The sequence below is a fragment of the Sander lucioperca genome, chromosome 4 (assembly GCF_008315115.2).
Source record: "Sander lucioperca isolate FBNREF2018 chromosome 4, SLUC_FBN_1.2, whole genome shotgun sequence".
In the NCBI taxonomy this organism is placed as follows: Eukaryota; Metazoa; Chordata; class Actinopteri; order Perciformes; family Percidae; genus Sander; species Sander lucioperca.
Genome location: NC_050176.1, coordinates 3,937,197 through 3,965,080, shown reverse-complemented (window position 1 = coordinate 3,965,080; position 27,884 = coordinate 3,937,197). Strand labels below are relative to the sequence as shown.

At 42.7% G+C, this 27,884-nt stretch overlaps 1 protein-coding gene across 1 annotated transcript in view; it reads right to left on the bottom strand.

Moving 5' to 3' along the window:
- The window catches only part of LOC116039705 (homeobox protein Hox-B4-like), a 50,716-nt gene extending 23,040 nt beyond the window's left edge, over window positions 1-27,676 (bottom strand). The window contains exon 1 of the mRNA XM_031284670.2: window positions 27,550-27,676. Within this exon, the coding sequence (XP_031140530.1) occupies window positions 27,550-27,638 (89 nt within the window). The 5' untranslated portion in view covers window positions 27,639-27,676. The remainder of the gene's footprint in view (window positions 1-27,549) is intronic.
- Between the last annotated feature and the right edge of the window lie 208 nt (window positions 27,677-27,884).

Sequence of the window (27,884 nt, the reverse complement as noted above, 5' to 3'; positions counted from 1 at the left end):
GAGATCGAGTCAAGACCAAGACCAAGACCAAGGCAGGGCGAGATCGAGTCAAGACCAAGACCAAGACCAAGACCAAGACAAAGGCAGGGCGAGACCGAGTCAAGACCAAGACCAGACCAGGGCGAGTCCCACACTTTGACACAATAAAATGTGGAAAATGCTAACCATAGGCACTCCTGAAATTGATCTGAAAGATCCACATTCCCATAAAACAAACACCCACAGAAAACAAATTAAGATTCCTCTTCATTCAAGCAGGAAGTTTTACATCCAATCAGTAATGACGTTAACACATACATCAGACAATGCACAGGCAAGGTTTTCCTGCAGTTGTGGTCTTGACCGGTCTTGAAATAAAATCCAGAGTCCTCTTTATCTGAGACCAAGACTAGACCGAGTAAAAATGCGGTCGATTCCGAAACGAGACCTTCAAAAAGTGGTCTCGAGGACCGGTCTCGCGACCAAGACCAATCTGGAGTACTACAACACTGTTTTGAAGCATTTTTTATATTTTCTGCCAGAGCCGGCTGACTAAAGGTGTCAACTTGAACTCTGTCTGAATTTAGTCGCTCACAGTAAACACTCCTAAAAACATCACCGCAGCAGCTGTTCTGCTGAGAGAGCGATGACTTTACAGAAATCTTCAGCCTTAACATTTTCCACCATGGAAACTCCATGCTGAAACTATCTGCAGTATCTGGCTTCATGATTTTATTAAGGCATGAACAAATAAAACTGCACCTGTCGGAAAACCATGAGATAGCTGAAACAGCCCTGCTGCCAGAGTTAAATGAACACCAGACAATCAGCCAACACTCCCTCGAGAAGCGATTGGTTTGACCGCAAACCTAAAAAATGTTGGGGGAATCATGATGTGTAAACCATTTGAATGAAGTAGACCACACTAAACAGCCATATATCCTATACACGCTGAGGGATCTCAACCTCTACATAAATCTTACAGGGAGCAGTCATGCGGTTTGATCACAAGTCAAAAAAACTCTCACTGCAAAGTCTGATAATTTGCATGTTTTTACTTGAGGGCTCACATGTTCGCTAAGTGAAGCGAGCTTCAAGGTCTTGGCAGAAGTCTCAGTGAAAACAATGATACAATTTCGAGAATGCGTTGCCATAAATCTGAAACTAAATCTGTTTTTGTCTTAATTCCTGAAAGGATATTGAAGATAGATGGTTCTCATCCTACACCAAAAATCCCCCTTCTCAAGTGTCACCCCTCTGCTCTCACTCTCTTATTTCCATCTCGCCCGGCAGGCTTTCAGCCGTTTGTTTCTAAACGGCTGTTTCATATACTTGGACTACAGGTCCGAAAGAGCATGATTATGCATTCAAGCCCTGCAAAGAGTGGGAGATGGCGTGTGTGTGTGTGTGTGTGAGTGTGTGTGTGTGTGTGTGTGTGTGTGTGTGCGTGTGTTTGTGTGTGTGTATGTGTGAGCCACTCTGCTTTTAGTGAGGAAAAGAAGAAGTGGGAGAGAGAAGGAGGCTTTACCATGCAAATCCCTCCTACTGCTTTATCTGCCTCCTCTCATATCGTCCATGGCAACACGGATATGGGCCTTAATGAGGAGGACACTGAGGTTAACAGCACTGAGCTGTCTCAATGGGTGTAGTTGACACATCCTTCATGTACACACAGACACACACACACACACACACACACACACACACACACACACACACACACACACACACACACACACACACACACACACACACACACAGCAGTGTCTTATCACACACACACACACACACACACACACACACACACACACACACACACACACAGCAGTGTCTTATCAAAGTGAAATCAAGGAGGTGTATGTGTTAGCTCAAAGCCGTAAACAGACGGCAACAGGACATGGTGAATCTGTTGATAAGCCTTGTTGGACTGTTGGTAGCCTGAGACTTTACACACACACACACACACACACACACACACACACACACACACACACACGCACACACACACACACACACACACACACACACACACACACACACACGCGCACACACACACACACACACACACACACACACACACACACACACACACACACACACACACACACACACACACAGCCTCTCTCCCTCACTTTCATTTGACAGTGGCGGGCTTATTTGGATTCATGAGCGTATTAGCGTCATTACCGGAACACGTGTCAAGGCGCTGTTTTACTAAGGAGGCGGAGGGTCACGTTTGACTGCACTTACACATATGCACAGAAACACACACACACACACACACACACACACACACACACACACACACACACACACCTACACACACCCCACAGCAGTAAGGGAAAGAGATGATAAAGAGGGTGAATGGTGTTTTTATTTGTATTGATTGCAGCTTGGTTGTAAAAAGGCCAACGATATGCTATACGACAAGGTTATTTTCATGTTTTTAACAGCTATCTGTGTGTGTTCTTGCAGTCAGACTTTGACAGATTTTAGTTGGATCTCAGATCCAAGGAGGAATGTACTGTCTAAGTCTCAATTACTGTAAGAGAGAAACAGGCCCAGGATGGCTTATGCATTTTGGTTAACAGACGTTTCATCATTGTTAAACAGGAGGACTTATTTACATAGGCTACTACTTTTTCAAGTGGTAATCGGCAAGATTTTATATTACATTTAGTTTGTTGTTGTCTTTGCTGTACTGTTTTCGCTCTGCATGTCGTCAGTGTCTACAGCGCTTTACTTATTAAGGGTAGTGTACATTAATTACCATCAGCGTAATGTAACTGTGATGATACACAGCCAAAAGGTTAATTTCCATCTCCAGTCCCTGGGCAGGTTAATCAGAAGAAGAATGAACAAGCAAGAAAACAAATCTAATAAACATATGGAAGCCTATTTCTATTAGAGAAAGAAATATAGGAAAAGTTAGAAATGAGAAAAAATTCTCAGGTCACACTGACAAAACATCACAAAGGTTTAGAGAAATTGAGCCTGATGAGCAAATCCTACAAGGACATAGAACACATAAGAGAAGGCAACAAATATATAACATCACATACAAAGACTTTTTTACGTTATAGTTTTTCTTCACTACGTTCCTTATAAAGGAAAATGCAACTTTGATTAAGATCTTCTGAAATGTTTTAAGACATATAAAATACTCTAATAATAATAATCATGTGTCTGATATAGTTTTAAATTGCCTTGTAACAAAAAAATATCTTAAAATGACATATATTCCTTTGTGCTCTCTGAAAAATATAAAAAAAACTATTTCATTTCAAAACTTTAACTGCTAGATACAAGATGTCTCCTACGTTACTGAACAGTCCATTCTTAGTTTATGTGTGCTTGAGGTTTCGAGTTTTATATTGAACCTAAAACCAAACTAGTTGAGATGTCACAAAATCCTGCTCGTATGTACACACGTTAAACGGAGACTTAAGGTCAGCTCAGTAGAACTCCCCCCCCTTTTAGCAGATACATGTGAAAACAGCCTTCTGGTGGTAAACCCAGCGAAAGTCAAACATCCAAGTCAAGTAACAAATTATTAAAATTATGTTTTTGAGTATAGGGGGCTTTAATTATTTTAAAAGTTGGTATGTTCTGTCTGTACTGTATATCTGAGTTTTTGAAGGTAACGTTCTCTCTTTTGCCTGTTCACCCACGTTAAGCACCCAGTTTTTTTTCTCTACTTTATACAAAAGTACAGTGAGTGCATCATTTCTAAAATCCCCAATTCTGTTTCAACCTGCATATATATAGCTTTCCTGAACTGCATAAATATTTCAGTTTACAAAAAAAAAAAAAATCCATCATTTGGATCGGTTTTTATAATTTTTCTTTTCAAAGAGGCAGATCTTTGAATGAAGACAACTTACTGTAACAGTGGTATACCACAATCACCTTTCGCTCCGAGCACAAACAAGCCTCTGTGATGCTGCTGTCTCCATTCAGACATTAAAACATCAAACATCCAGACGATGACAGGCACACACTAGATACACACACACACACACGGATGCGTACATGCTAAAACAACATGGTGGCAGCTAGCGACCACCATGCTGGTAATAATGAGGGGGCAGAGTGGCGCCTCAGGCCGTCCCTCCAGCCTTTAGGGGGGACGAGGTCTGGCTGCGGCTCCCTCGCTGCGTGGGGATGCATCACTGGAATCATTTAATTCATACCGTAAACGTGACAGGGTTAATGAGTGGCAAAGAGCGCCTGGGGACCACGGGGGACTGGGTGGGGGGTAGGATGTGTGTGTGTGGATGGATGGGTTGATTGTATGTATGTGTGTGTGTGTGTGTGTGTGTGTGTGTGTGTGTGTGTGTGTTTGGGTTGGTTTGTTAGGTATAATGTTTGTCTGTCTCTGTAGTAGGAATGGTGCAAACATGATAGGTTGAGGCCAGAGTGATGTACCCTGCAGTCATTCTAATGCTCTTTAATTCGGGATGCTTCGGCTTACAGAGAAACTGCTAGAAGACGGCTTTAGCGGCACGTGTAGGAGTGTGTGTGATAGGTGTGTGTGTGTGTGTGTGTGTGTGTGTGTGTTGAGAAAGGAAGAGAGGGAGAAAGACAGAGACAGTGGTGGTTCAGGAGTATCAGGTTCATGGGGAGACAGATGGCAAAGCCTGGGTGTAGTTTTTGTTTTTTTTGGTCGTCGTTGGTTTTAATTACCAACAGAATCCAGACACAAACACACACACACACACACACACACACACACACACACACACACACACACACACACACACACACACACACACACACACACAAATGAACACAAACTCAATTTTTACATGTATTTAAAATGCCCAAACAACAGAGTGCATGCACACAGATAGGAAAAAACGCTGTACACACAGTGAGCTGTCATTCAACGCCCTCGCCGACAACAGACTGCTCAAATTATTTGGATCAGACACTGGCGGAGAGGAGAGAGCGGGTAAGGGAAAGGAGTGAAAGAGAGGTTAGGATGTAGGACAAAAGCACGGCGTTCTGCAGGGGAGAGAAAAATGAGCGGGGACTAAATTGGCTAGGTGGAGTGATGGAAGACAGAGGGGAGAGGAGAGTGAGAGGCGATGGTGATGGATGAGTGAATGGTGGGCGCCTGATGGGGGAGTGAGGGGGCAGAAGCAGGGAGGAGGTGAGGTGATGTGATTCCCGGGGCGGAAGCACCAGAACCCCTTTCTCCATTAACACACTGTGCAGCCTGGTAACACAAGCACTTATTGTCTGTGAGGCGTGCAGTTTACACTCGCCTTTGCCCCAGACAATTAAATCTGCCATCAACACACTGGACTGCTTTCACCGTGTAGGTGCACATGAAGCTCTTCCTCTCCAGAATGAAGTGTCCATCTCTGTTAACATGACAGAAAAGCTAGCTTTGAGTCAAATTCTCAAATAAAAGAACAAAAGGTTGAAGACATCATTTCTTTGTGGCGTACATATGACACATAAAACTGTCTCAAAAATATGTATCAGAATTCAGTTTCATCCCTGTCCTAAGTGTACGTTTTCAAGGGCTCACAAAAAAAACAGCTTGTTTGCTCCATCAAAGCTCAGGCTGTGGTGACATTAGGCCTCCAGTAGAAAAAAAACTAAACAAAAGCCTCCCCCTTTCACTCCCCCCCTCCTCATCCTCTCCCTCCACCCCTCTCTCCCTGGGGACGCTATCAGGACATGGAAAGGTCAGGGGTCTGCCAGCACCGCAGTAACCACACACATAACCCACACACACACACACACACACACACACACACACACACACACACACACACACACAAAGCACCTGCAGACAATCACCTTTACCATGTTATGTCTTCTTGACTGATCAATTAAAAAGCCCTCATTTGAACTTTGGCGGTGTGATAATTGACTATCAATAAGTCAATAAGTCACTCGGACCTTTTTAAGGTGTTTACAGTGATTGTTCAGTGGCAATGCAATTATTAACATTAATTCTTCCACTTATTTGCTTCACAATTGACAATGTAGTTTCCAAACCTCATTTAGAAAACCTTAACCACTTTTGAAATTAATTATTTTAAAGGTTTTTTTTGCGTGCAAATACCCTAATCTCTAGAGACATAATTATGAGTCTTCCTTTAAATTTCTGTTTGATATTTATTACTCTGGAGTGAAAAGAAGCAAATAGTAAGTCAGTGCTCAAGTCTCCAATAATAGACCTGCAGTACTTGGGGTTTCGTGTATCGTAGCAGTACAATTTAAGTCACAGAACTAAGTATCTATTTTGAAAAATACTGTAAAGCAATCTTTTATGTAAAAATATGCATCACTGTTCTGAAAGTATTCCCAGAAACATCAGTCTCTTGTAACTGTGTGGATGAACCGACGCACAGTAAAAAAAAAAAGAAATTGTAACATTTTGCGGCCAGAAATGACTTCTCCTCTTACATTTTGTACAATAAGAGAAAGATACAAATGTAATAAGATAAAATAACCTTTATTAGTCCCACAGCTGGGATAGTGCAAAAATCAGTAAAAAATGCAAAGTAAAAGAAGCAGTTAACTATAAAAAATATAATTATTAGGTTCAACTATTGTCTTATAAAGATCCTCTGACACTGTGTTAGCATGCAGCAGATATCCTCAGTTATTTTCTATGATCTATTTGACAGGATTTGAGTTTAGGGGCATTCTTAGGAACATTATGTAAACGCACCAAAAGGCACATGATAAAACTACAAGACAATATTTCAATTTCAATTGGTTTATTGATATGTGGTAGACCTGCATTAGTGTGACAGTTCCAGCTGAACTGTGTGCCAGTGTTGCAGCACAGTAGATCTTTTAGATCTGGATGGATGACTGAAATGCTTTCATTCATTCATTCATTTATGGATTCACAAAAATGAGGAGGCAGATTAAGATGGTGGAAAAAGGAGAGACAATCCAAAGTATAAAATAAGAATATAACGGATAATGAAACTTTTAATTTTGTCGTACAATTTGGGTAAAGGCATGTCATTTATCATGTCATTTATCATTTATCCTTCTGACAGATTAAGCAAGTTGAGAAAGTGATCACAAAAACTGTTGTTTGTGTGCAGCAGATTGAAAATGTTTTCATTCAGATTGTTCGAGGAGTCTTTAAGGATTCTGGAAATACTTTCAGAACAACAGTATGTGTTATCCTAAGATTGCCAGGTATTTATTTAAAAAAAAAAAATCAGATGCTTAGCTGTGTGACTTGCATGTAATGGAAACACATGAGAGACACAAATGGGGGCTAATTCTCCACAATCTCTTTAAAGGGAAGGTCAACCAAGAGAGAGGAGCACCAGAACTGAAGTCATTAGGGTTCAGCTTCTTAATAAAAGCCCAGAACTGTCCCTAAACGGTTGAAATCCCTCTCCTGCACGGTCCTGTCGAGAGGAAAACACAGCTTCGAGACGGTCTGGACCAGTGGGTAAAAGCCGGTATCTCACATCTCAGCAGTTGCATTCCCTCTGCCCCGCTTTACAAAACCAAATCCAGGCGCCTGCATGACGTTCAGGAGTGTGGAGAGGAGCTTTAAGGCTGTTACAGACCAACCAGAGGTTGAACCAGACGGCTGACCGTTGGCAGAAAAGGCAGTTGGACTGATTAGTCTCCCCGAGTTGGTCAAAAAAGTGCCTCGGAACACACCAAAGCGACGAGACGTAAGACGTCTCCATAACAGCAGGCGGCGCTAATCTGTATTGTCGCCCAAAAAATAAAAAACGGCAGCTGATTGGACGAACGCGTCACGTGGGTCTGGCTGCTGCTTCCGGATTTTGGATTTTTCAACCGGCCATTAATGGAGACTCATTCAGAATACGATCTCATATTGTACTAAAATAGTGTAAGGTTTAGAAGTGGAGTTAATTCATATTTGAAAGTTGTAAGGCTCAGAATTTAATATAATTTATATTTGAGTTAATTTATTAGAAATATATTTACAATGTTTAGTCAGTTAACCATTTACTTATTTATGTTACACAATTATTAGTTACATATTTACATGTTTACATATTTAACACAGTCAGGATATTCTGCCTCTCTGATTCCCTCACGTTTACCTCAGTCTAAGCTTCTGATTGGTTAGTTCAGTCACGTGGAAAGTCCGAACAAGGAAGTGTTGTTGTGAGTGGTGTTCAGTAAAGTACCGCTTGAGAAAGTCATCCGTCTCCATCCTGCTGTTTATTCTCATAAAGAGTGATCCACCACCACATACCGAACCCTCACGTTACAATAGTTCACCGAAACGTGTTTCTGAAAACATTTTAAACGAGAAATAGGCCATGCAGTTGCTGAATCTGTCTTCATTTCAGATCGACAAAGGTCAGTTTAAAAGATTTTCGTCAGATTTTGAGAGGCTTAGTCACGCTCATCCCACTTTCCCGCTTTGAGTCTCAACTGCCCTGTCTCTGACTAACATGTCAGGTCGGCCAAAATGAAGGCCGACAGTTCCTCCAACAGACGACGGCATGGAACACACTGAACAGGTTCGAGTCACTGACCTCGCCAGACTGTCCAACGGCCGATTATCAGCCCGGTGTGTAACTGTCTTTGGAAGACGCAGCCTGGAAACTGATCATGGTTTTTAATTCCATCGAATAAAATCCATTGAAATGGGAAATGAAATATTCTATGACTACCAGTCACGTCTGCTTTTTGCACGTTTCTATCTTTTCTGTGGCATAAACACTTTTATTGTGTCAGCGTTGTCTCTTGGTGGAGATTTTTTGTTGCTTCAACATATGGATTTCTTTCACACTGCGGAGACGTTCCTTATTAAATCTTTTCCTGTCGTTTTTTTTCTTCTTCTTCTGTGAAATCATTAGTGTGTGCGCCAGTGTGAGAGTAATGATGATAAAAATCTCTCTCTCTCTGGGTTGTGTGTTGGCGCCAGAGGAACAGGCCCCCCCCCACCCCCCCACCACCCCTGCCTGATACAGTATCTACTTAAATAACACATCTCATTAAGCCCTGCTGACTAATGAGGTGATTAGCCCCGGCTACCAATAACTAGCGTTAGCCTAGCGTAGCGTTAGTGGCTCTCTCGAAGGGTTTAAGCACAGTGATTCATATGGAATGGCTAATATGGCTGGTGGCTCGGGCTTTTAATTGCCTGAGAGCTATTAGAACGAATGTGCAGATATGTGAGAAACAAATTACTTTAATTAGCCTCTCTTAATGTGTTTGCTCGCAGAAATATTAGCACGTAACGTCAGCGGGAGGAAACACAGAGTAGCAAAGAAAGGCTTGGTGCCCTGCTAAGGATTAGGGATGGAGAGCCTCAGAGTGTGTGTGTGTGTGCGTGTGTGTGTGTGTGTGTGTGTGTATGTGTGTATTCGCAGCTCTTTGGGAAGGGCAGGGGGTGGGTGGGGGGCTGCAGCAGTGAAGTGTGCCACAGCTATTTATAGGCCCAGTTGATTGCAGATTTATTCTCCTGGGAGGGAGTAACTACATAGTGTGTGTGTTGTGTGTGTGTGTGTGTGTGTGTGTGTGTGTGTGTGTGTGTGTGTGTGTGTGTGTGTGTGTCGTGGGGAGGTGCAGGTTATGAAGAAGACCCACTGTGGGAGGAACAGCTGTCTGTCAGGAGGAATCAGTCGGTTAATTTCCTTTGGGGGAAAAGGCAGAATTGAAGCCTCAGACGAGACATCTCTGGCTAAAAACGCTGATCGTTCGTCTTCTTTTGGTCCAATCAAATCAAATATTGTTTCCTTTGGGTTTCAAAAGAATTTCACTTCAGTTACTGCTCGATCCAACGTTCATTTACAAAAACGTCAAATCGCAGTTGTGATTTTTTTCGACTGATGACTGTGCAATTTGAATGTTAACAATAATAACATTTTATTAGGCGAGTTTTACAGGACGTAGAATTGTAAAAACACCTCCCGTGAGCCACAACGTGCAACATTCAATTAAAATGCTTCTTCAACTGAAATCCAACTGAAATGTTGCAACTCTGTCTCCTAAAAATGATATACCCATAAAACTAAAAGGCATTCTCAATTACGTTTCGAGTAGAAAAAAACGTATTTTCTCCCGGATTACGTTTCTTTTAGACAAATGAGAAATACATTTCTAATTTTTAAGTGTTTTATTCACACCAGTGGTCCTCTTGTGCCCATGCCCCTCGCAGAGCCCATCCTGGGCGTTGCGTTTTAACCCAACCCTAACCATAACCCTAACCATAACTTGTCATGACAAAAACCGAATGACACTTACTGACAGAAGCGTTATGTCATAAACGTTTATGACTTGTTTATAATGTTTATGACACGTTCATGACAGTGTCATGTCACTCTTATGTAGATACCTTCAAGTCAAGTGTAACCCAACGTTTTAACCACGTGTTTAAAACTGTGACCATGTCACAACATGCGTCTGTCGCTGGTATGAGGAAGTTTCCCTCAAAATGTAACTGAGAATGCAGTTTAGTTGTATGGGAACATACAGTACTTGTTTTAATTATTATTTCTTTATACTCGACTGTACAAAATAAAGGCCTTCCATTGTCCGGAAAAGGAGAGATGGTTATGGAGGCTAATTAGAACTCATTGTTGTTTAGAAAGAGAAGTGAGAGGATCGTTGAGACAGGCATTATTCTAAAGGAGGTTCAGCTCATTCTTTATAGGGTGATACTATTTTGTACACTGTGTTCCTACACAGATTCTTGTTTGTCTTCGCTGTGGTCAGGGCTGCATGTGTGTGGCGAGGAGGAAGAATAAAGCAGCAGAGTAAACAAGGAGGTGCATGCGGCTGGGTACTGCTTTTGACAGGGGGATGGGAAATACTGCGGCTGGCGCTGTGAATTAGATGAATTCCTGACTGCCGGCATTTATGGCGCAGACAGCAGTGGGCAGGGCAGGACGGGAGGGGAAAGTAAAGCTGATGTTGACACAGTAAACAAAAGCAACGTACACATGGACGGGCACATGAACATGTTCGCTTGTCAGCAACCCATTCATGGTGATTATTACTCTTGTGTGGTTTTTTTTTTTTAAGTGCAAGTCCTCTCACTTGACAGCTGTATCTCTCTCTGCTTCTCGGCGGATCTCAGGAGATGAAAAGCCGATCTAATGGAGACAAAGAGCCAACAGCAGCCTCAGAATTGTTTGGCTGCTTTCAGAGCGGCTGAATGACAAAAAGTGTTTCAGGCTTAACCCCGTCTCTTCCTGAACTCTGCAGAGCGAGTGACAGGAGGACGGTGCCAAAAAAATGTGAACAATGTCCGTGAGCTCAGCGCTGGTTGGAACGGGTCATTCAGAGGACGGAGGTAGTTCAAATTAAAGGTCTGAGTCTTATTCACAGTGTGATCTGACACAATACGCTCCTTTGCAGTGTTTTACGAGAGTGATGAGGGTTTCCTTCACTATGAATTGGTTTAGCTATTGATGCAGACTGTATATGAAAGCTAAGCACAAATTGCCGATAAAGGTTTGTTTGAAATATCAGCTAAACTGCACCGCATACACTTTAATGTTGGGTTGTGACGAGCCGAGGAAGGTCGGAAGACTTTACTGTCAGGCTACTAAACATATTGAAGAAAACTGAAGAATGTGCGAAGGCACAAAAGTGTAGATGACATCTTAAATCAGTGGTTTAAGTTGCAACAGTAATGAGCACTTACTGGCCAGTAAAAACACACACCACTGTGGCTTGTGGGAGGACAAAAAGAGTGCTGTTTACAGTGACAATGAGATGAGGGTTACAGAGCTGCACACACGCATGCACGCACACACGCACGCATGCACACACACACACACACACACACACACACACACACACACACACACACACACACACCTGTGCCTGGGTGCAGGATCATGTGTGCTGAGGCCCGCCTGGCATCGATGCTGGTGATGGATAGCGTGAGGCTGGCAGAGGCTCCTCCGAGTGGAGCGATATGCCAGCCGACCCGCTGCCAACAAAGCCAGCGTTACAAATACCTCACATTAGGGGAATTATGTCTTTATGCGCCATCCAAACAAGCACAGGGGCGAGACAATGGTGTGAGGGAGATGTTGTTTCCGTTACAATTAGCTGCATGCTAATCTGTTTTTCCTCATCTCTTTCTGTCCTCTTGCCTTACGGGGCTCAGCGCACAAAAAAACAAGAACAGTACGGGACGGTGTAACTGCAAAAAAAAAAACAAGACCATGGCAATAATCTGAAAAAGAAGAAGGCTCTGTGAAATAACAGAAATCTGTTTTACAGAATGACTTAAGGGGAGAGATGAGCAGATACTGAACTGTGTGTCTGTACATCGAGTATCTGTGACATCCCCTCGGTACTGGAGATGTCTGGTTATCGTTTCGAATGTCTGAAACTGGCTCTTTCATAAGCTTTTTTTAAAAAAAAAAAAAAAAAAAAAAAAGAAACGAGGATGTACTGTAATAACACACATGTACAGAGACACACAGGGTATTCCCAAACAAACAAGTGTAGGTAAAGGGATTTTTTCTCACCCCTCACTTGAGTGCAAAAAATGACCTGCTGCCCTTTAAAACGCAATTTCCTGAAACAAGACACATGGATCAAATTGGGCCATGCTTTTTTCCTCCTCTGCCTGCCTATTACTGCTCGTAGAGCTCTCTGAAAGCCCCGGCCAGGCTTTCCGCAGGCACTTTGGCAAGCATGAGCATCCAGTCTATTTTTCTCGGATAAGAAGGGGGGTGGTGGTAGTGGTGTTTTTGTCTGCCCGTGTGAGAGAGGAGGAGGAGGAGAGAAAGGAGAGGAGGGGTGGATAGAGAGAAAGAGGGAGGTATGTTGGAGGGAAAGGAAGACGATGCAGCAATGTGAGAGTGGTGGGGTGGTTGTAGGAGAAACAGCTAATCAATCAGCATAGAAAAGAGACACAGAAGGGACACAGACAGCGGAGCAGAGATGGAGACGCACAGATACTGACAGATGGGGACAGGGAGGGCGACCTCTTCTTCCTCCCTGTGCACAGCTGGCTGTGGCTGGCAGGACGCTGTTGTCCTCTCCCCTCTCCCCTCTCCCCTCTCCCCTCTCCCCTCTCCCCTCTGGGCATCCTATCTGCCTGTCTGTCTGTCTGGGCCTTGGCGGGGGATCTAGGAGGTGCCGGGACATGAGCTCAAACATCCTCCTGTGTGGTCAGAGTACCACAATAACGCAATTTGAACTCCCTCTGGAGTCTAAGTGTGGTTATGGTTTTGTGTTTTTGAAGCTCGGGGTCTCAAAGGAGGAAACGGAAGGGCCAGTGAGAAGAAATGAACTCCACACTGACAGGAAAAACACACCTGCATTTATCTTTCTTTCAAATTCAGAGATTCTTCTATATAAAACATATGGTGGATATCATCCCATCCAAATAAATGCGGCTGTGTGTGTTACTCTTTGTTTAATGGGCTTTGAAAGGTTTCCTTTTAAACAAGAACACATGCCCTTTAACGTGGCTGCATCCTCTCCTGCTGCTCTCAGAGAACACATAGACTGAAAGCCCAGAGGACTTTTATATAGCCTGAAGAGTTTCTATTTTTGCAAGCTAAATTAGGAAGCCAAAAATGGCACGAGGGGCTGTATTATTGTCCCATTTTTCCCCATGTTTCTTCTTTGTCCCTTGCAATTTGAGAATTATCTTACAGCTCTTTGACACAAAACATAATGTATCTGCATCTGCTAATGTATTAGCAGAGCTGTATAGTAAAGAAGTAGAACTACTTCACTACTGTACTTAAGTACTAAAAGGCTGTATCTGTACTCTACTGGAGTATTATTTTTTTCTCCTACTTCCACTTTTACTTGAGTACATATTTTCGATGAGTTTAATACTTTTACTCCGATACATTTTTCATGTGCTGCATCGTTACTCGTTACTGTTGTGAATTCCTCACGCTACGGAGACTGTGGAGGTTACAGTGTGGATAGTTACGGTAAGGTACGTAAGAAATCCCAGAGATCGATTCGTGTTTCTTTTCGTTACGGTCGCCTGTTCAGAAGTCAGAGACGATGTTTGTACTCTTTCTATTTAGCTATTGTTAAGCTATTCCTGAGTTGTTTCAGTCTGCAATGAGTACTGAATGTTAACTGTTTTACCCTGTGATTTGAAGCTGCTAGTTTATCTGTACTTTGCTAGCTTGCTAACTTTCCTGTTCATCACACGTTACTATCTAGTGTGTAATACGTTTTTTGGGGCTTTAATCGTTACTGTGCTGGAGAGAATGTTCATTTTACTTGCACAGTGTGATACTTGTACATTTTATTTCAGTATTTGTTAATATTTGTTATTTTTAATATAATATATATTTAATATTTGTTAATTCCTTTGGCAACAGCCTTGGCTAAACATTTGACATAATATAAATAATAGGATATTCAAACTTTTGACTGCTTTCTTTAATAACTACATAACACAATACTTGTACTTTTACTTTCAGTACTTGAGTAGTACATTTTAAAATAAACTATTTGCAATACTGAAGTACAAAAAATGTTGAATACTTTAGTACTTCTACTTAAGTGTTGTGCTTAAAGAGCACTTCAACTTCTACTCAAGTCACTTTCTTGATAGAGCACTTGTACTTTTACTCAAGTCTGGGTCTCTAGTACTTTATACATGTCTGTTTATTAGTCTCATAGTGCAGTCCTGCTTTTCCTGCACGTGAGTCAGAACCTACCTGAAATTTAACAAGACATTTCTTCTCCACGTAAACTGCGTTTGATAAAAGGCCAAACGCTGCTCTTTGAGACTGTGAGATCATTCTGTACATGGCGTTAATAGTGTACAACTGACGCCTCAAATGTTGCCACGTCCCAGTGACTCAGCAGGAAATGTATTGCGCTCACAGTTATGAACCTATAAAAGTCTGCCACAAGGTGCAGCAGAAAAAGAAATAATAATAAAAGAACTTTTTTTTTTTTTTTTTTTTTTTTTTTTACCATAGAATACAATTTCCTTCAAATATTAAATTATATGTATATGGTGTGCTACCTTGCATATTTTTTTGGTTTAATTCACAACTGACATGATGCATCGTAATTAAATCCTCACATGATTACATTAACTTAAGGTCCTGCACATTGTCTGAAACATTTTAAGAGACACCTGTCATTCAAGACTTTTATACAGGTGTGCAAAATCATTTCGTAGCAGCCATTCAATGCAAATGTTTCATGTTTCGAATCATTTATAGCTCTATTACAGCTGAAAAAATAAGGTTTTAAAACTACTAATTACTTGGACAGGTTCAAGTCTACTCACACACCTGAAAAGTCAACCTGAACTAAAAGAAGAAGAAGAAAGAAGAAAAAGAAATGGTAAGGTTTAGGCCACATGGGTAATGTAATTTAATAAGATTTCTATCTCTTCATCTTAAATCCTTGAGTGACTTCAATCTAAAAATCAGCTTGACCTCTACAAAGCTGGAGATGCATTAATCCCTTCCTTTTGAAAATCTCCTGTTAGAAAAGCATGAATAGATATAAAGTCATAGACGGGAACCCTTTATTATTTTGTCCACTGAATGAATCCTGAGGTTGTGGGGAAGTGGCTGTCTCTGTCAGAAGGAACTATTATTCGGAATATCAAACTGACGAAGATACTGGAAATGAATTCAGTTAATACACATTGAAGGGTAAAAGCACCTTAACCCAGTTTACCCACAGAGATAATTTAATCTCAGTCTGACGTTGGGGAATGTCTTTGTCATTTAGTGCTTCATAATGTGGGAGCTGTGAAGCCTATTGAGACTGTAACTGTGAATACAGGTTATTGAAATAAAACACAATTTTATTCCAAGTCCCAAGGACTTGGATATACACAAGCACAAATCTAAATGTATTATTTTCTGTCTTTAGACAGTGGTTTAGTCTGACAAGCTTCCATACTGGAGGTCAAGGTTTACCCGCCTCTCTATCTGCCGCTGTATCGCTGTTTCTGAGCACATTTACAACAGGTGGAGCAGCTTGGCACGGCGCCTGCTCAGGTCGACGGCGCAAGTGACAAAAGCAGAGTGCGGCTGCTGCCTCTCGGTCACGTTTCCTACACCGCGTTTCAATTTGTACAGATAGACAAAACAAACATTTAGCAGAGCTTCTCCATGTCTGCTCATTACTTCTTGGATGGTGTCACCCTGATAATGTGCCTCTACATGAAAATGTGCCATCACATTGCCCTGATGCTGTTCTAGCCTTTTTCTAATTCAGTAATTTACTTGTATGCTGGTGCAGAGGCCACGCTTATTTTCTGTTTAGTTTTCACATTTCCCCTCGGGGAGACATTTAATGTGTCTCATCTCCTAAAAGGGAAAAATGGGATGTGATTGCTGGTTGCATTTTAGCAGCAGCTCTCATCTGTCATGCAGTGAAAGGACAAAGGGAAGCCCTTCACTCTCTGTCCCGTTGTGCTTTACGCTGCTGCTATGATGGCATTTACATGTCAGCCAAACAAACAGGCTATTTACATGTGAGCGCTGCTGACATAATGTCATGTGGCATCTCTTTATAGGCACTGGAGGCAGGCACAGTGATTTATTGACTGCATATACAGCACATTTAAATCTTTATTTCATGTAGGATGATACACTCTGAAGCTATCTATTTCCACTAAACATATTCAAAACAATTACAGCTGATTTTTTCCATCACTAAAAATGTATCTTTTATAAAATCATGCAGCTTTTTTAACAAGGATTGGAAACTTATTGTAACATCCGACCACTGCTGTTCTGTTCTTTCACAACTTCTTTAACTGTCACTCTTTATAAATTATAAATAAGACATTAAAAAGCTGGAGTATCCTGGAAGGAATGTGTAAGGACTGACTGCCCAACAGTCTCATTTACAGCTACCTTCAATTTTGGCAGAAATCAACAGGACATCCACCAAACTACTGTACCTGGAATAACCAACAGGCGAGAACACAGAGCCAACACGTTAAACCCAGGTTAATAGATGTTTTCACAATTTAACTCTAAAATCACAGAGTATTTATTTGTTTCAGATTCAGAATATTTTTTTCCATCTTTGCACTAGTTATTTTAACACACAGCAGTGAAAATGTGGCCATAAAAAGGAACAGCACAAAAGAAAAGATGTGAAATATTCAGAGTAATGGTGTGCTGTAAAATAATGGGCACACTTTCAAATGGATTAGCTGACAGCTTCAAAGATGACCGGCTCAGTAAATACAGACACTGTTTTTTCTGTCCCTTGTGTTTGAATGTGTATGTGTGTGTGTGTGTGTGTGTGTGTGTGTGTGTGTGTGTGTGTGTGTGTGTGTGTGTTTGTGTGTACCTTATGTCTATAGGGGTGGTTGTTGCGAATGTGCTTGTTTGAAAGCGTGGGATGCAAAATGAGCATGAAAATACATGAGAGAGATGAAAAAAGAAAAGATGATGAGGGGATCAAGATGAGATGGAGAGATGGGAAGAGTGGAAAGGAGAGGGAGGGATGGTGGCTTTTCTTTTGTCTTGAGCTGCAGCCTGTTTCATTAGCACACCAGCCAGCTCCCCTCCTCCTCCTCCTCCTCCTCCTCCTCCTCCTCGCTGGCTCCCCAGCCCCAGACGGAGAGCCCGGTTACTGTCCTAATGGCAGCTCTGTATTCATTATCACCTCCGCATACGCCTCCACCCCCCCCCCACTCTACAGGGATGGGGGATTGGGGGAGGGGGGGGGGGGTTTGCTGTAATTGATAATTAAAGAGCAATAACACAGCGGTCAATGCAATCTCACCGCAGGAGTGCCAGAGACCCCCCCCCCACCCCCCCCCACCCCCACACCCACACACACACACACACACACACACACACACACACACACACACACACACACACACACAGAAAAAGGTTGCATTGATCCTTGCGGTTAGCCCACAGATGAGCTGTCCACACACACACACACACACACACACACACACACACACCATCTCTTGGCACAAACAAACATGAAATGTGTGTGCACAAGTGTGCATGTAAATGCAAATAAACACACACCCACACACACCCCTGGTAGCCATATCCATACTCGCGATCACACACTCAGACACAAACACATGAACACACAGAAGAGAAGAAACAAGCAGGGGAGCACTGAGGAGCAGAGGAGGAAAAAACAAAACAAAACAAAGAGACGCACATGTTAATTTAGCAGCGCAGGCAGATCAATACATAGGTATTGTAAGCGAGGCCCTATTGATTATGAATGGAGCCCTTTCTCTTCCATTGGCAGTGCCAGTGCCTGTGAAGAGCTAATTAACATCTCGTTAGTCAGCATATTTCATGAACCACAAATACCTCCAACAATTGCTGCTAATTAAAGCGGCTGCTCACATTCATTCAGGACACAACCAAACATTCAAACTGGATTTTTTTTTGTCAAAGGTAATAAAAACACACAAGCAACGATGCTGTGATCAAACACACTGTGTGCATTTGGTGTCGGGCTTTTGTTTGATCACGCCTTCATATAAGAGCCCCATTCTGTCACACACACACACACACACACACACACAGTGACAGAGAGAAGATAGGGACGAGAGACGGACAGCATTCATTGAAGAGGGTCTGTCTCGCTCACCACTGCTCCTCTTGAAACTTGCGTAGCCTGGCGATGAGGATTCAACCTGCCGCCTGATGCGGTACGTGGGATGTAATTATAGAAGGAAAGAACAAGGCAGAGCTTCCACTGATTAGAGAGAGAGGGAGAACTAATGATTATGTATGTATGTACTGTATGTGTCTGCGTGGGAGAGACACAGGTGACATTTCCTCTGCACTATGAACACTGTGCAGTTTCTGTCAAACACAGTAAAACAAATTTTAGATTAGCTTGTATCTTTTCCTGTTGTGTTTCTAGGCTTGTTTTTCGGAGTCTCTTATTGTGATTTAGGATTTTGTATAATTTTTAGAGAACCAATATCAATATTACCTCATGTAAGGGGGATCTCCGCACATCAGCCAACTTGGAGCTTTTATCTGGTGCCACAACAGACAGAAAAATGAGATGTTGCATATGGTTATGATGCAAGCTTTTAGATAAGGTGCAGAAAGAAATGCTTCCACAAAAACCACGCCATCATCAGCGTAAGAGAGAAGACACACCAGCTCGATAATCGGGCGTCGGGGCGTCTGGCGAGGTCCGTGACTCGAGTCTTTTTGGTGTGTCCTGTGCCGTCGGCCGTCCGAGGAGCCGTCGGCCTTCATTTGGGCCGACCCGACATGTTCGGTCGGAGACAGGGCAGTCGGGACTCACCCGGAAATGGGGAGCGGATGAGCCTCTCAAAAACTGATGAAAATCTTTTAAACTGACCTTTGTCAATCTGAAATGAAGACAGATTCAGCAACTGCATGGCCTATTTCTCGCTTAAAATGTTTTCAGAAACACGTTTCGGTGAACTATTTTAGTACAATATGAGATCGTATTCTGAACAAGCCGCCATGACAGTCTGGCTGTGAATTTCCGGAGAAAAAAGAACCACGTGACGCGTTTGTAAAATCAGCTGCCGGTAATCATTTTCTGGGAAATAATCAGACTGTTAATGGAATGTTTGAGGCATTTTTTGGACCTCGGGACCCGACTGATCAGTCCGACTGCCTTTTCTGCCGACGGTCGGCCCGTCTGGTTGGTGTGTCAGGGCCCTTAGAGGACTATATTGACACAAATGAACAGTATAGTAAAAAAAACAACTAACCTTTATTGTCATGGTAAATTATTTAGTCCACATGGTTTCCCTGCACAAGACTTTATTCACAATATTGCCTAAGCGGGGAGATAGGTTAGCTTCAATTGTCCACAATATGAAGCTGGAGGTAGATCCATGATTTGCATTATATAACGATGAGCCATTGTATTCTCTAGTTCCCTGGTGTAAACAGCTGCCTTAGAAGTGTATTCACTTTATTCTTATCATACCTCCAGCTGTAAATTCTGGATATAATTTCTTATTAGCAGTTTTTGTACTCACACCTGTACCATTTTATAGAATTAATTATACCTGCACTGCCTACTGTAATTGCTGCACATTTCATACTGTTTATACTATATATATATATATATATATATATATACAGTATAAACCTCCCCTTACTGTTTATTCTACATTTATTCTATATATTACTATTCATATACTAGTCTGTACTTTACTACTATCTTACTACTGGTTAGATGCTAAACTGTATTTCATTGTCTCAGTGCCTGTACACTGGGCAATGACAATAACGTTGAATCTAATCTACCCTCAGGATGGTGTATGCTGTACAGATTGTAAATAGTATTTAGTTTAAAGGTACATTTGATTTCTTCCCCTTGCACGGGTGCATGAAGTCCTTAGCTTTAAGAAAAAAATATGCTGTAGTTACTGCCCCTTATGAAACTCTATTATTGTTAAAGTTATTAAAGTGTATAATTTAAGTGTGAGCTCCAGATGTCATCTCTCAAGGTCTCACCCTATTAATCCTCCTTTCTCTGGATTAATACATTAATAATCATATTCTTATTCGAGAAACAGACCACAATTACAATTACCTACCCCTTTAACCTTAATTAAATCAGTAATGACTCAACATGTAGTCAGTATGGGTCGTGTGCAGGCAAAGCGTTTAACTGTCTGGGTGATATGCATTACATGTGTTTCACATTATAAAATGCACACGTCCGCTCCTTGGTGAGCAACCATGCCAGGCAACCCCGCTGTGCAAGATGTTACTTTCAGCATGTTTTACCCCTGACACAATGCCATGCCTCACACACAGGGGTTACTCACATTCACAGCTGCCCAGTACAACCAGTGTTTCACCTCTGCTGGAACACCTGGATGACCAAACTGTACCAGGGCCTGTAGCTCAATGTTCCACTTTATTTGAGGCAAAAGTGGGCAGAGAAAGTGCACAAATCAAATCAATCCTGTGTGGACACATGAGATTTCACAGTGACTGACAGCTTATGAATGCCTGACTGACTGGATTCAAAACCCACCATTCTTCTCATGACCCCTCTTCTCCATCTTGTTACTGTTTCATAATTAGCTCATTTAAATGCGAATGACTTGGCAAGGTGCTATTTTAATAAAGACGCACAGGGAAGAAAGATGAGCAAATAAACAGGAGAAGAGAGGAGAGGACAGTGTGTGTGAGGGTGTATGAGCAAACGCATATGGCAGTGCATGTGTGAGCACTTGTGTGGGAGAGCCATATGCTGCAAAATGGCAGCCCAGAGGGGGTGAGAGACTGATGAAGATAGAGTGAGAACTGGAAAGAGAGGGAAAGACAGAGAGACAGAAGAGTGTGCACATGAAAGAAAGAGAGGACAACGAGAGGAGAGACAAAGTGTGTGCGAGCACGACACAGATAGTTTTCAGACTAGATTGAGTGTAGCGGAGCTGTCAGAGTGCTGTGTGTCAAACGGGGCAGATGAAATCTGACGTACTCCGGCTATCGCCCACTCCTCCCTCCATCGGTCTTGCTCTGCGGCAGAGAGCGTCCCTCTCAGCCCTTTTCTGGAGAGTGCTATTGACTGCGTTGGTTCGATGTTGGCTATTTCCATTTTCTCCTGCGGGGAAAGAGGAGGCAAAGCAATAGCAAGTGGCTTTCACTTTCACTGCAGCAGAGGTTGAAACCAGAAACTCATCAGTCACTGTGACACACTGTCTTTTCACATTCTCCACTTTCCCTCGCTCTTTCACTCTGCATGTGTGAGACACACACGCACACACACACACACACACACACACACACACACACAAATATATGTATAGACATGTACTGTATGCCACAGTCTCACGGCAGTTCGTGTAAATGTCACGTATTCTTAATCTATTAATACGTGTTCACGGAGATGTTTTTCTTGTTTTTTACGTGTAAATGTCACGTTATTTTTTTGGGGAAAGGACGCCGGGAAGCGGCCGAAAAGGAGGCGGCTCGCTGGGGACGTGCCACAATAACGGGATGGCGGAGGTTAGGTTTAGGAAAAACCTTACGGGGAAAGGGCGCCTTACACGCCGGGAGACGCGCCACAGTAACACGCGGGACATTACCCCCTACCATTTTCGTGCTGTGGCCACGAAATATGCTTCCTATTGAAATACATTACTTCACATTTTCGTGCTGTCCACCACGTAAAAACCGACCAAAACATTTACACGAACTGCCATGAGACTGGGCTGTGTATGCACACATCCAAACATATTTACATGTTTATGACAGACATATAGGCCTACTGACAATAACATGGAGGTTTAAACCGGGGGAACACACACACAAACAGAGTCGCACACACGCACCTCTGAGCTCAGCTGTGTGGAATGAGGCACTTTGAAGTGCTTAAAAATGTCCTCCCTCCACCTCCACCACTATCCACTCCCTGCGGGTTGTCTGCCATGGCATCAAACACACACACACACACACACACACACTCTCTCTTTTGGTGCTCACACAGATATGCATGAATCTAAAAACGCATCAACACCACCACAGCACTGAAATCACCTCGTTCCCGATCCTATAGCATTTGACAGGAAAATACACACACACCAACACTCCAACTTCATTTCCATACATTTTCAGACTTGACTACATGATAGCGAGCATGTGCACTGAAATAATTTGGGCTCTTTGGTACAAACAATTGTGGCACAGAGAAGAGAGAGACAAGAAAGGAATAGCAGGTGAGGATGTGGACTATAGACGGACATATTGTCCAAGTGTTCTTAAAGGGTTTGTTCACTCACATCACGCGCCGGATGTCCCTCACTTCTCTCTATCTCTGCTGTCGGGGGTTAGCGCCACCCAGGAAGGTTCAGATGGGTTTAAAGAAATACAAACAAGCCAGAGCGTCTTTGCCCCTTATCCCAGAATAGACAGGCGCTGTAGCTAGACCTATCTCCACAGCGCTGTCTGACAGCGCAAGACTAATTTTAAGACGATTCGTAATTTTATTATCTTTTATTATGTTATCTTTCTCTCTATTTAGGCCACCTACTACTTTTAAATCAGTTAGTCTGATGAATATGCTTCCGGTATGTAAACTTGACATTGACTGATTGATTGAATTTAAAAACAAAATATACAATATACTTTCATTTCACAGCAATAAATTATGACTAGGCTGACATCCTAAAATCTAATTTCAATAGGATTTTAGTCTATTGTCACAAAGGACCACTTATTTTTTTGCAGGGTATGTTTACATATTTGGCAGATTTCATCCAAAAACATGACTGATGACTGTTGCTGTACTCCAACATGTGACGTTCAGAGTACAGTACAGGACTTCACTAACCACCTGCCCACTCTGCAGTTCCAGTTCACCTTTTTAGGATCTCACATGATCTTAAACCACACAGCACTGCCCTGGTTTTGATCTCTGCCATTTGCACTGTGATCAACCCTCATTCCCACATACACACATTCCTTCCTAACAAGCGAGCGGAGGTCGCTACTACATCCTCTAATTCTAGCCCACAGGCACACGTCACGCCCGGCCCCAAATTCAATTTTGTCCTGGGCTTTTTTGGAGGCCAAGTCTGTCAGAGCAGGCAGCTAGTCACCTCCATTTCACAGGTAATCTCTCCCGTATCGACATAATGGGTTCAGGTTCTGTAATAGAGGTCATTTAGTGCAATGTTTAGTGCTGTGGAAGATTATGGGCGAAAGTGGGGCTTACCAATCCTAATGTTACATTTTAGCTGCAATTTGGGGATATTTACGCTCTTCCTTCAATCCCCGAACCCCCGTGGTCACCCCCTCCCAATAAATAAAACCCTGGAGTAGCACTCAAACAGCCCCTCGAGACCACAGATTTACAGGATCATCTTCCCATGTGTGTGTATGTGTGAGTGTAGAGCGGTTTGTAGATGGCTGAGGGGTAAAGATTGATTTGGTTTTGTTAGGCAGAGAGGATTTGCACCGCAGTGAAGCTTTAGCTCTTTTAAAGTCTCAGTCTCTCGCTCTCTCGATTCCTCTCCCGCTCTCTTTCTCTTTTCAATAGGGACGGGGAAGTAATTAACAGCTACTTAAATTCCCTTGATGGATTTTGTGGACAGAGGAGAGAGGGGAAGGGGGCAGTGTAGCGGGAGACATGCTCTATTCTCTGAAGCTTAATGCTGCCATTTGCAGAGAGTAATTTTGTCCTAGAGATTTTTTTTTAAAAGATTGGTTGGGAAAAAAAACAAAAACTGTTTCTTGATGTAGCACTATTCAATAATGAAGCAGAATAATACAAGACGCTGCTAATGCATTATGAAAACCTCTTTGCATTTATGTGCGCTGCCATTGATTGCATCCAAATTTCAACTCTCCCTCCTGTCCGGGAGTGGCTCACACACATGCTTTTAATGCTAATCAATCTCCTCCCTGCACATTCTATAAGTCAAACTCGATTTCCTGTTGTTTACTTTCTAACTTGCTAGCCAATAAAGGCTTAAATGCTGAATCTCCTCCTCCTGTTACAAAGTCAAATCAATTCCCAACAAGTTGATGATTCACACCATGAGCGTAAATCAACTTCCTGTTGACATGTCCCCACTTGTCAACAGGAAGCCAATTAAGTCTTCATTACTGTCCACCACTTTTATACCAAGTAAGGTCAATCACAAGCGTATTTCGCTCCTCTGATCCCCAGATGGAAACAGCAGCACTTCCTGTCAACAGGGTTCAGTGCTAACTTGTCTACTGTGCTAACGGCTGTGTCATGTGTGTCAGGGCTGCCAGATCAGATGTCCCGTGCCCTGCGCGGATATGAAACCAGACAATGGACCTCCTGCTGCAGGCAGAGAGAACGCCGTCTACCCAGAAAAGCATTAATTTCCCTTCTCGGGCTAATCCTCCATCCCAGGAGAGACGGGCGCTAGGCTAATGAATACAGAGGAGAAAATGTGAGGCGCTGTGGGCTCCACGCCATCAAACGCACATCGTCTTTATACACACATACACATTGTATGGATAGATGCATCAATGTATCAACACATCCACACGAATACTACACACACAGCATTTTGTTCGCTCAACTGTTGGTCAGCAGTATGACTTTTCAGTGCAATGTAAGGGGAACTTACAACATGACCTACTTTCCACACAGGTGTGTGTGTGTGTGTGTGTGTGTGTGTGTGTGTGTGTGTGTGTGTGTGTGTGTGTGTGTGTGTGTGTGTGTGTGGGTGTGTGTGTGTGTGTGTGTTTAAGTTGCATAACTGCGCTAATAAAATATTCACTGCCCATCAACCTCAGCTAATCTCATGCTGCTGTGCAGGCAAGAGCTCAAACAAACGGATACATCTACCATCATACTTATTAAACATGGGCTTATAGAATTCACTGAATACTGACTAAAAACTAACTTGACAGGCTTGCATGTATTTGCAAGGCAAGGATAAAACCAAAATCACTTGCATACAAAAAACGATTATTAATAAATGACATATTCAGCCCTAATTACATATGTAAATTTAATTGTCATAAGTATCATAAGAAAATACTTGCACATATGCATACATCTGTAACGATTCAGTCTGTGATTGAGCCAGGTCTATTTAAACCATCATGGAAACACACTAATATTCTTTCTTTGAATGAAATTATTGTTAAGAATATCATTGTAACCCTTTAACATATCTAATTTTACTGTTGACTCACTAATCTTCATCTGTATTCTATGTTGCTGCAGTGACTCATTTCCAAAATTCCACCTCCCCGCCCCCGCAGTGTGACACCAATTGTTTCTGTGATTTTCCATCTCTCTGAGCCTGCCTTTAACACAACACTCTGTATTGATTTTGTATTATCCCTTACCCTCACACCAGTGTGGTGATACAGTATCATGGTATTAGCTGTAGAGGTGGAAGAAAAAGGGAAAGAGTCTTGATTCTTTATAAGTGAGGGCTGACACCTCTATAGCTACCTGTCCAGCACCAAGCCTGTAATCGGCCTCCATCAGGTGTCTGATAGCTCTGCATAAAAATACCCGCCATTACTGAGAGGCTGGCAGGAGAGCGATCGAACACAGGCTGGAGTTGTGGCCTTCCGTACAACACACACACACACACACACACACACACACACACATACACACACACACACACACACACACACACATAAACACACACACACACACACACACACACACACACACACACACACACACAGACACACACACAGACACACAGACACACACATATAAACACACACACACACACACACACACACACATAAACACACACACACACACACACACACACACACACACACACACATAAACACACATAAACACACACACACACACACACACACACACACACACACACACACACACACACACACACACACAGACACACAGACACACAAACAAACCACCTCCTCAATTGGCAATCACAAGCAAATGTTTTCAAAATAGAAGTGAAAACTTCTACTCAAAGCCAATATATAGATCTAGTGAAGTGTAAAAGGCCTTGGTAATGCTTTTAGGCCCTAACTGAGGAGGTGAGTGCCTGTGTGTGTGTGTGTGTGTTGGGGGGTTGGAAGGGTTGAGGGTGCCAGGGCCATGTCAAGCTGAGGGACAGGTGCCTCCTGAGTGCCCTTCCCCTGGATCGATAGCCCTCGCTCTAGGTTTTAATTAGCTAATCAGTGGAACATGGGCTTTTAAGCGTGGTGTGAGAACGCGGCTAAAACCTGCAGTCAATACCTATTAAAACGGCCGCCTCAGCTGTGGATGCGCAGGCAAGGCCATTGACTCACAGCCATTGTCTTTTATGGCATTCGAACCTGCTTAATGTTGTAATGAAATGCAACAAATAGCTGGAAGGGCAGTGTGAGTTAAACAGAAACACAAACACAAAACTGTACAGAGGTATCTGCTCATGGGTGTGTCACAAACTTGCATTGGTCTAATTACAGTCAGTACGGTTAAAGAGCCATAAGGATTTGACTCTGTTATTGAGCCGGACACACATTGAGAATTCGTCTTTGAATTTAATTTTGTATTTAGATAAGATTCTGCTGTTACTTATGATGCCACTAATCTTCCACCTACTCCTTTATATTTTCCACAACCAGTCAATCCAATCATCAATTCGAAATGAAGAAGTGGACTTACAAAAACAATGTTACACGGTAAAATTAGTAACACAACTGCATGCATGGAGGATATTTGTTGGCATAGAAAAACAAAAAAAGCCACAAACCACACGTCCCGTAAATCTCGGCTGAATCGCACTGTGACTGGCCGCTGTGTGGACTTGTCACATGCAGTAAATACCAGAGGGATTAAAATGGAGTGACACACCGCCAAGAGACAGGCCAAGTATTCAGCAGCAGTGACTATAAACGGCTTTGCCTCTGTGTGTGAGTGTGTGTGTGTCATAGGTCAGGGTGGGGATGAGTGGTAATAAGTTGGTATGACATGTTTGCTTTGTGTCCACATGCATACACGTGTGTGTGTCAGTGCTTGTGGACGCCCACATCAGAAGCTTTAATTTATGAGCTTACCGGGCATGTCAGCAGATCCACTGTGCGTGACTTTGTATTTGTATTAATTTGTATACGCATGTGTGTGTGTGTGTGTGTGTGTGTGTGTGTGTGTGTGTGTGTGTGTTTGTGTGTGCTGGCCGGCGTTTATGTTTACCTTGAGCTCAAGCCTGGAGGTGGTGTCTGAGTTTGGGTGACAACATACCGGCGGTTTTCCAGAGCTGCGCTGTCACCTGTGGCCACCATTCAACTTCCAGGACAGACAGGGGCCTCCGGATGAAAACATACTGACTGGAGGGTGAGAGAAAGAGACAGAAACGTTAGTAAGTAGATCCTGTAAAGCAGGAACTGTTTATTGCAGCTGATGTAACTAAAGCAAATAAAAAAAAGGAAAGGGAAAGTCAGGAAAGGTCAACAAGGTCCAGAGCCGAACAACCAGGCTTTGTTACCTGTGGGACACTTCCCTTTTCCTCTCTGTTTCCATACTAACCA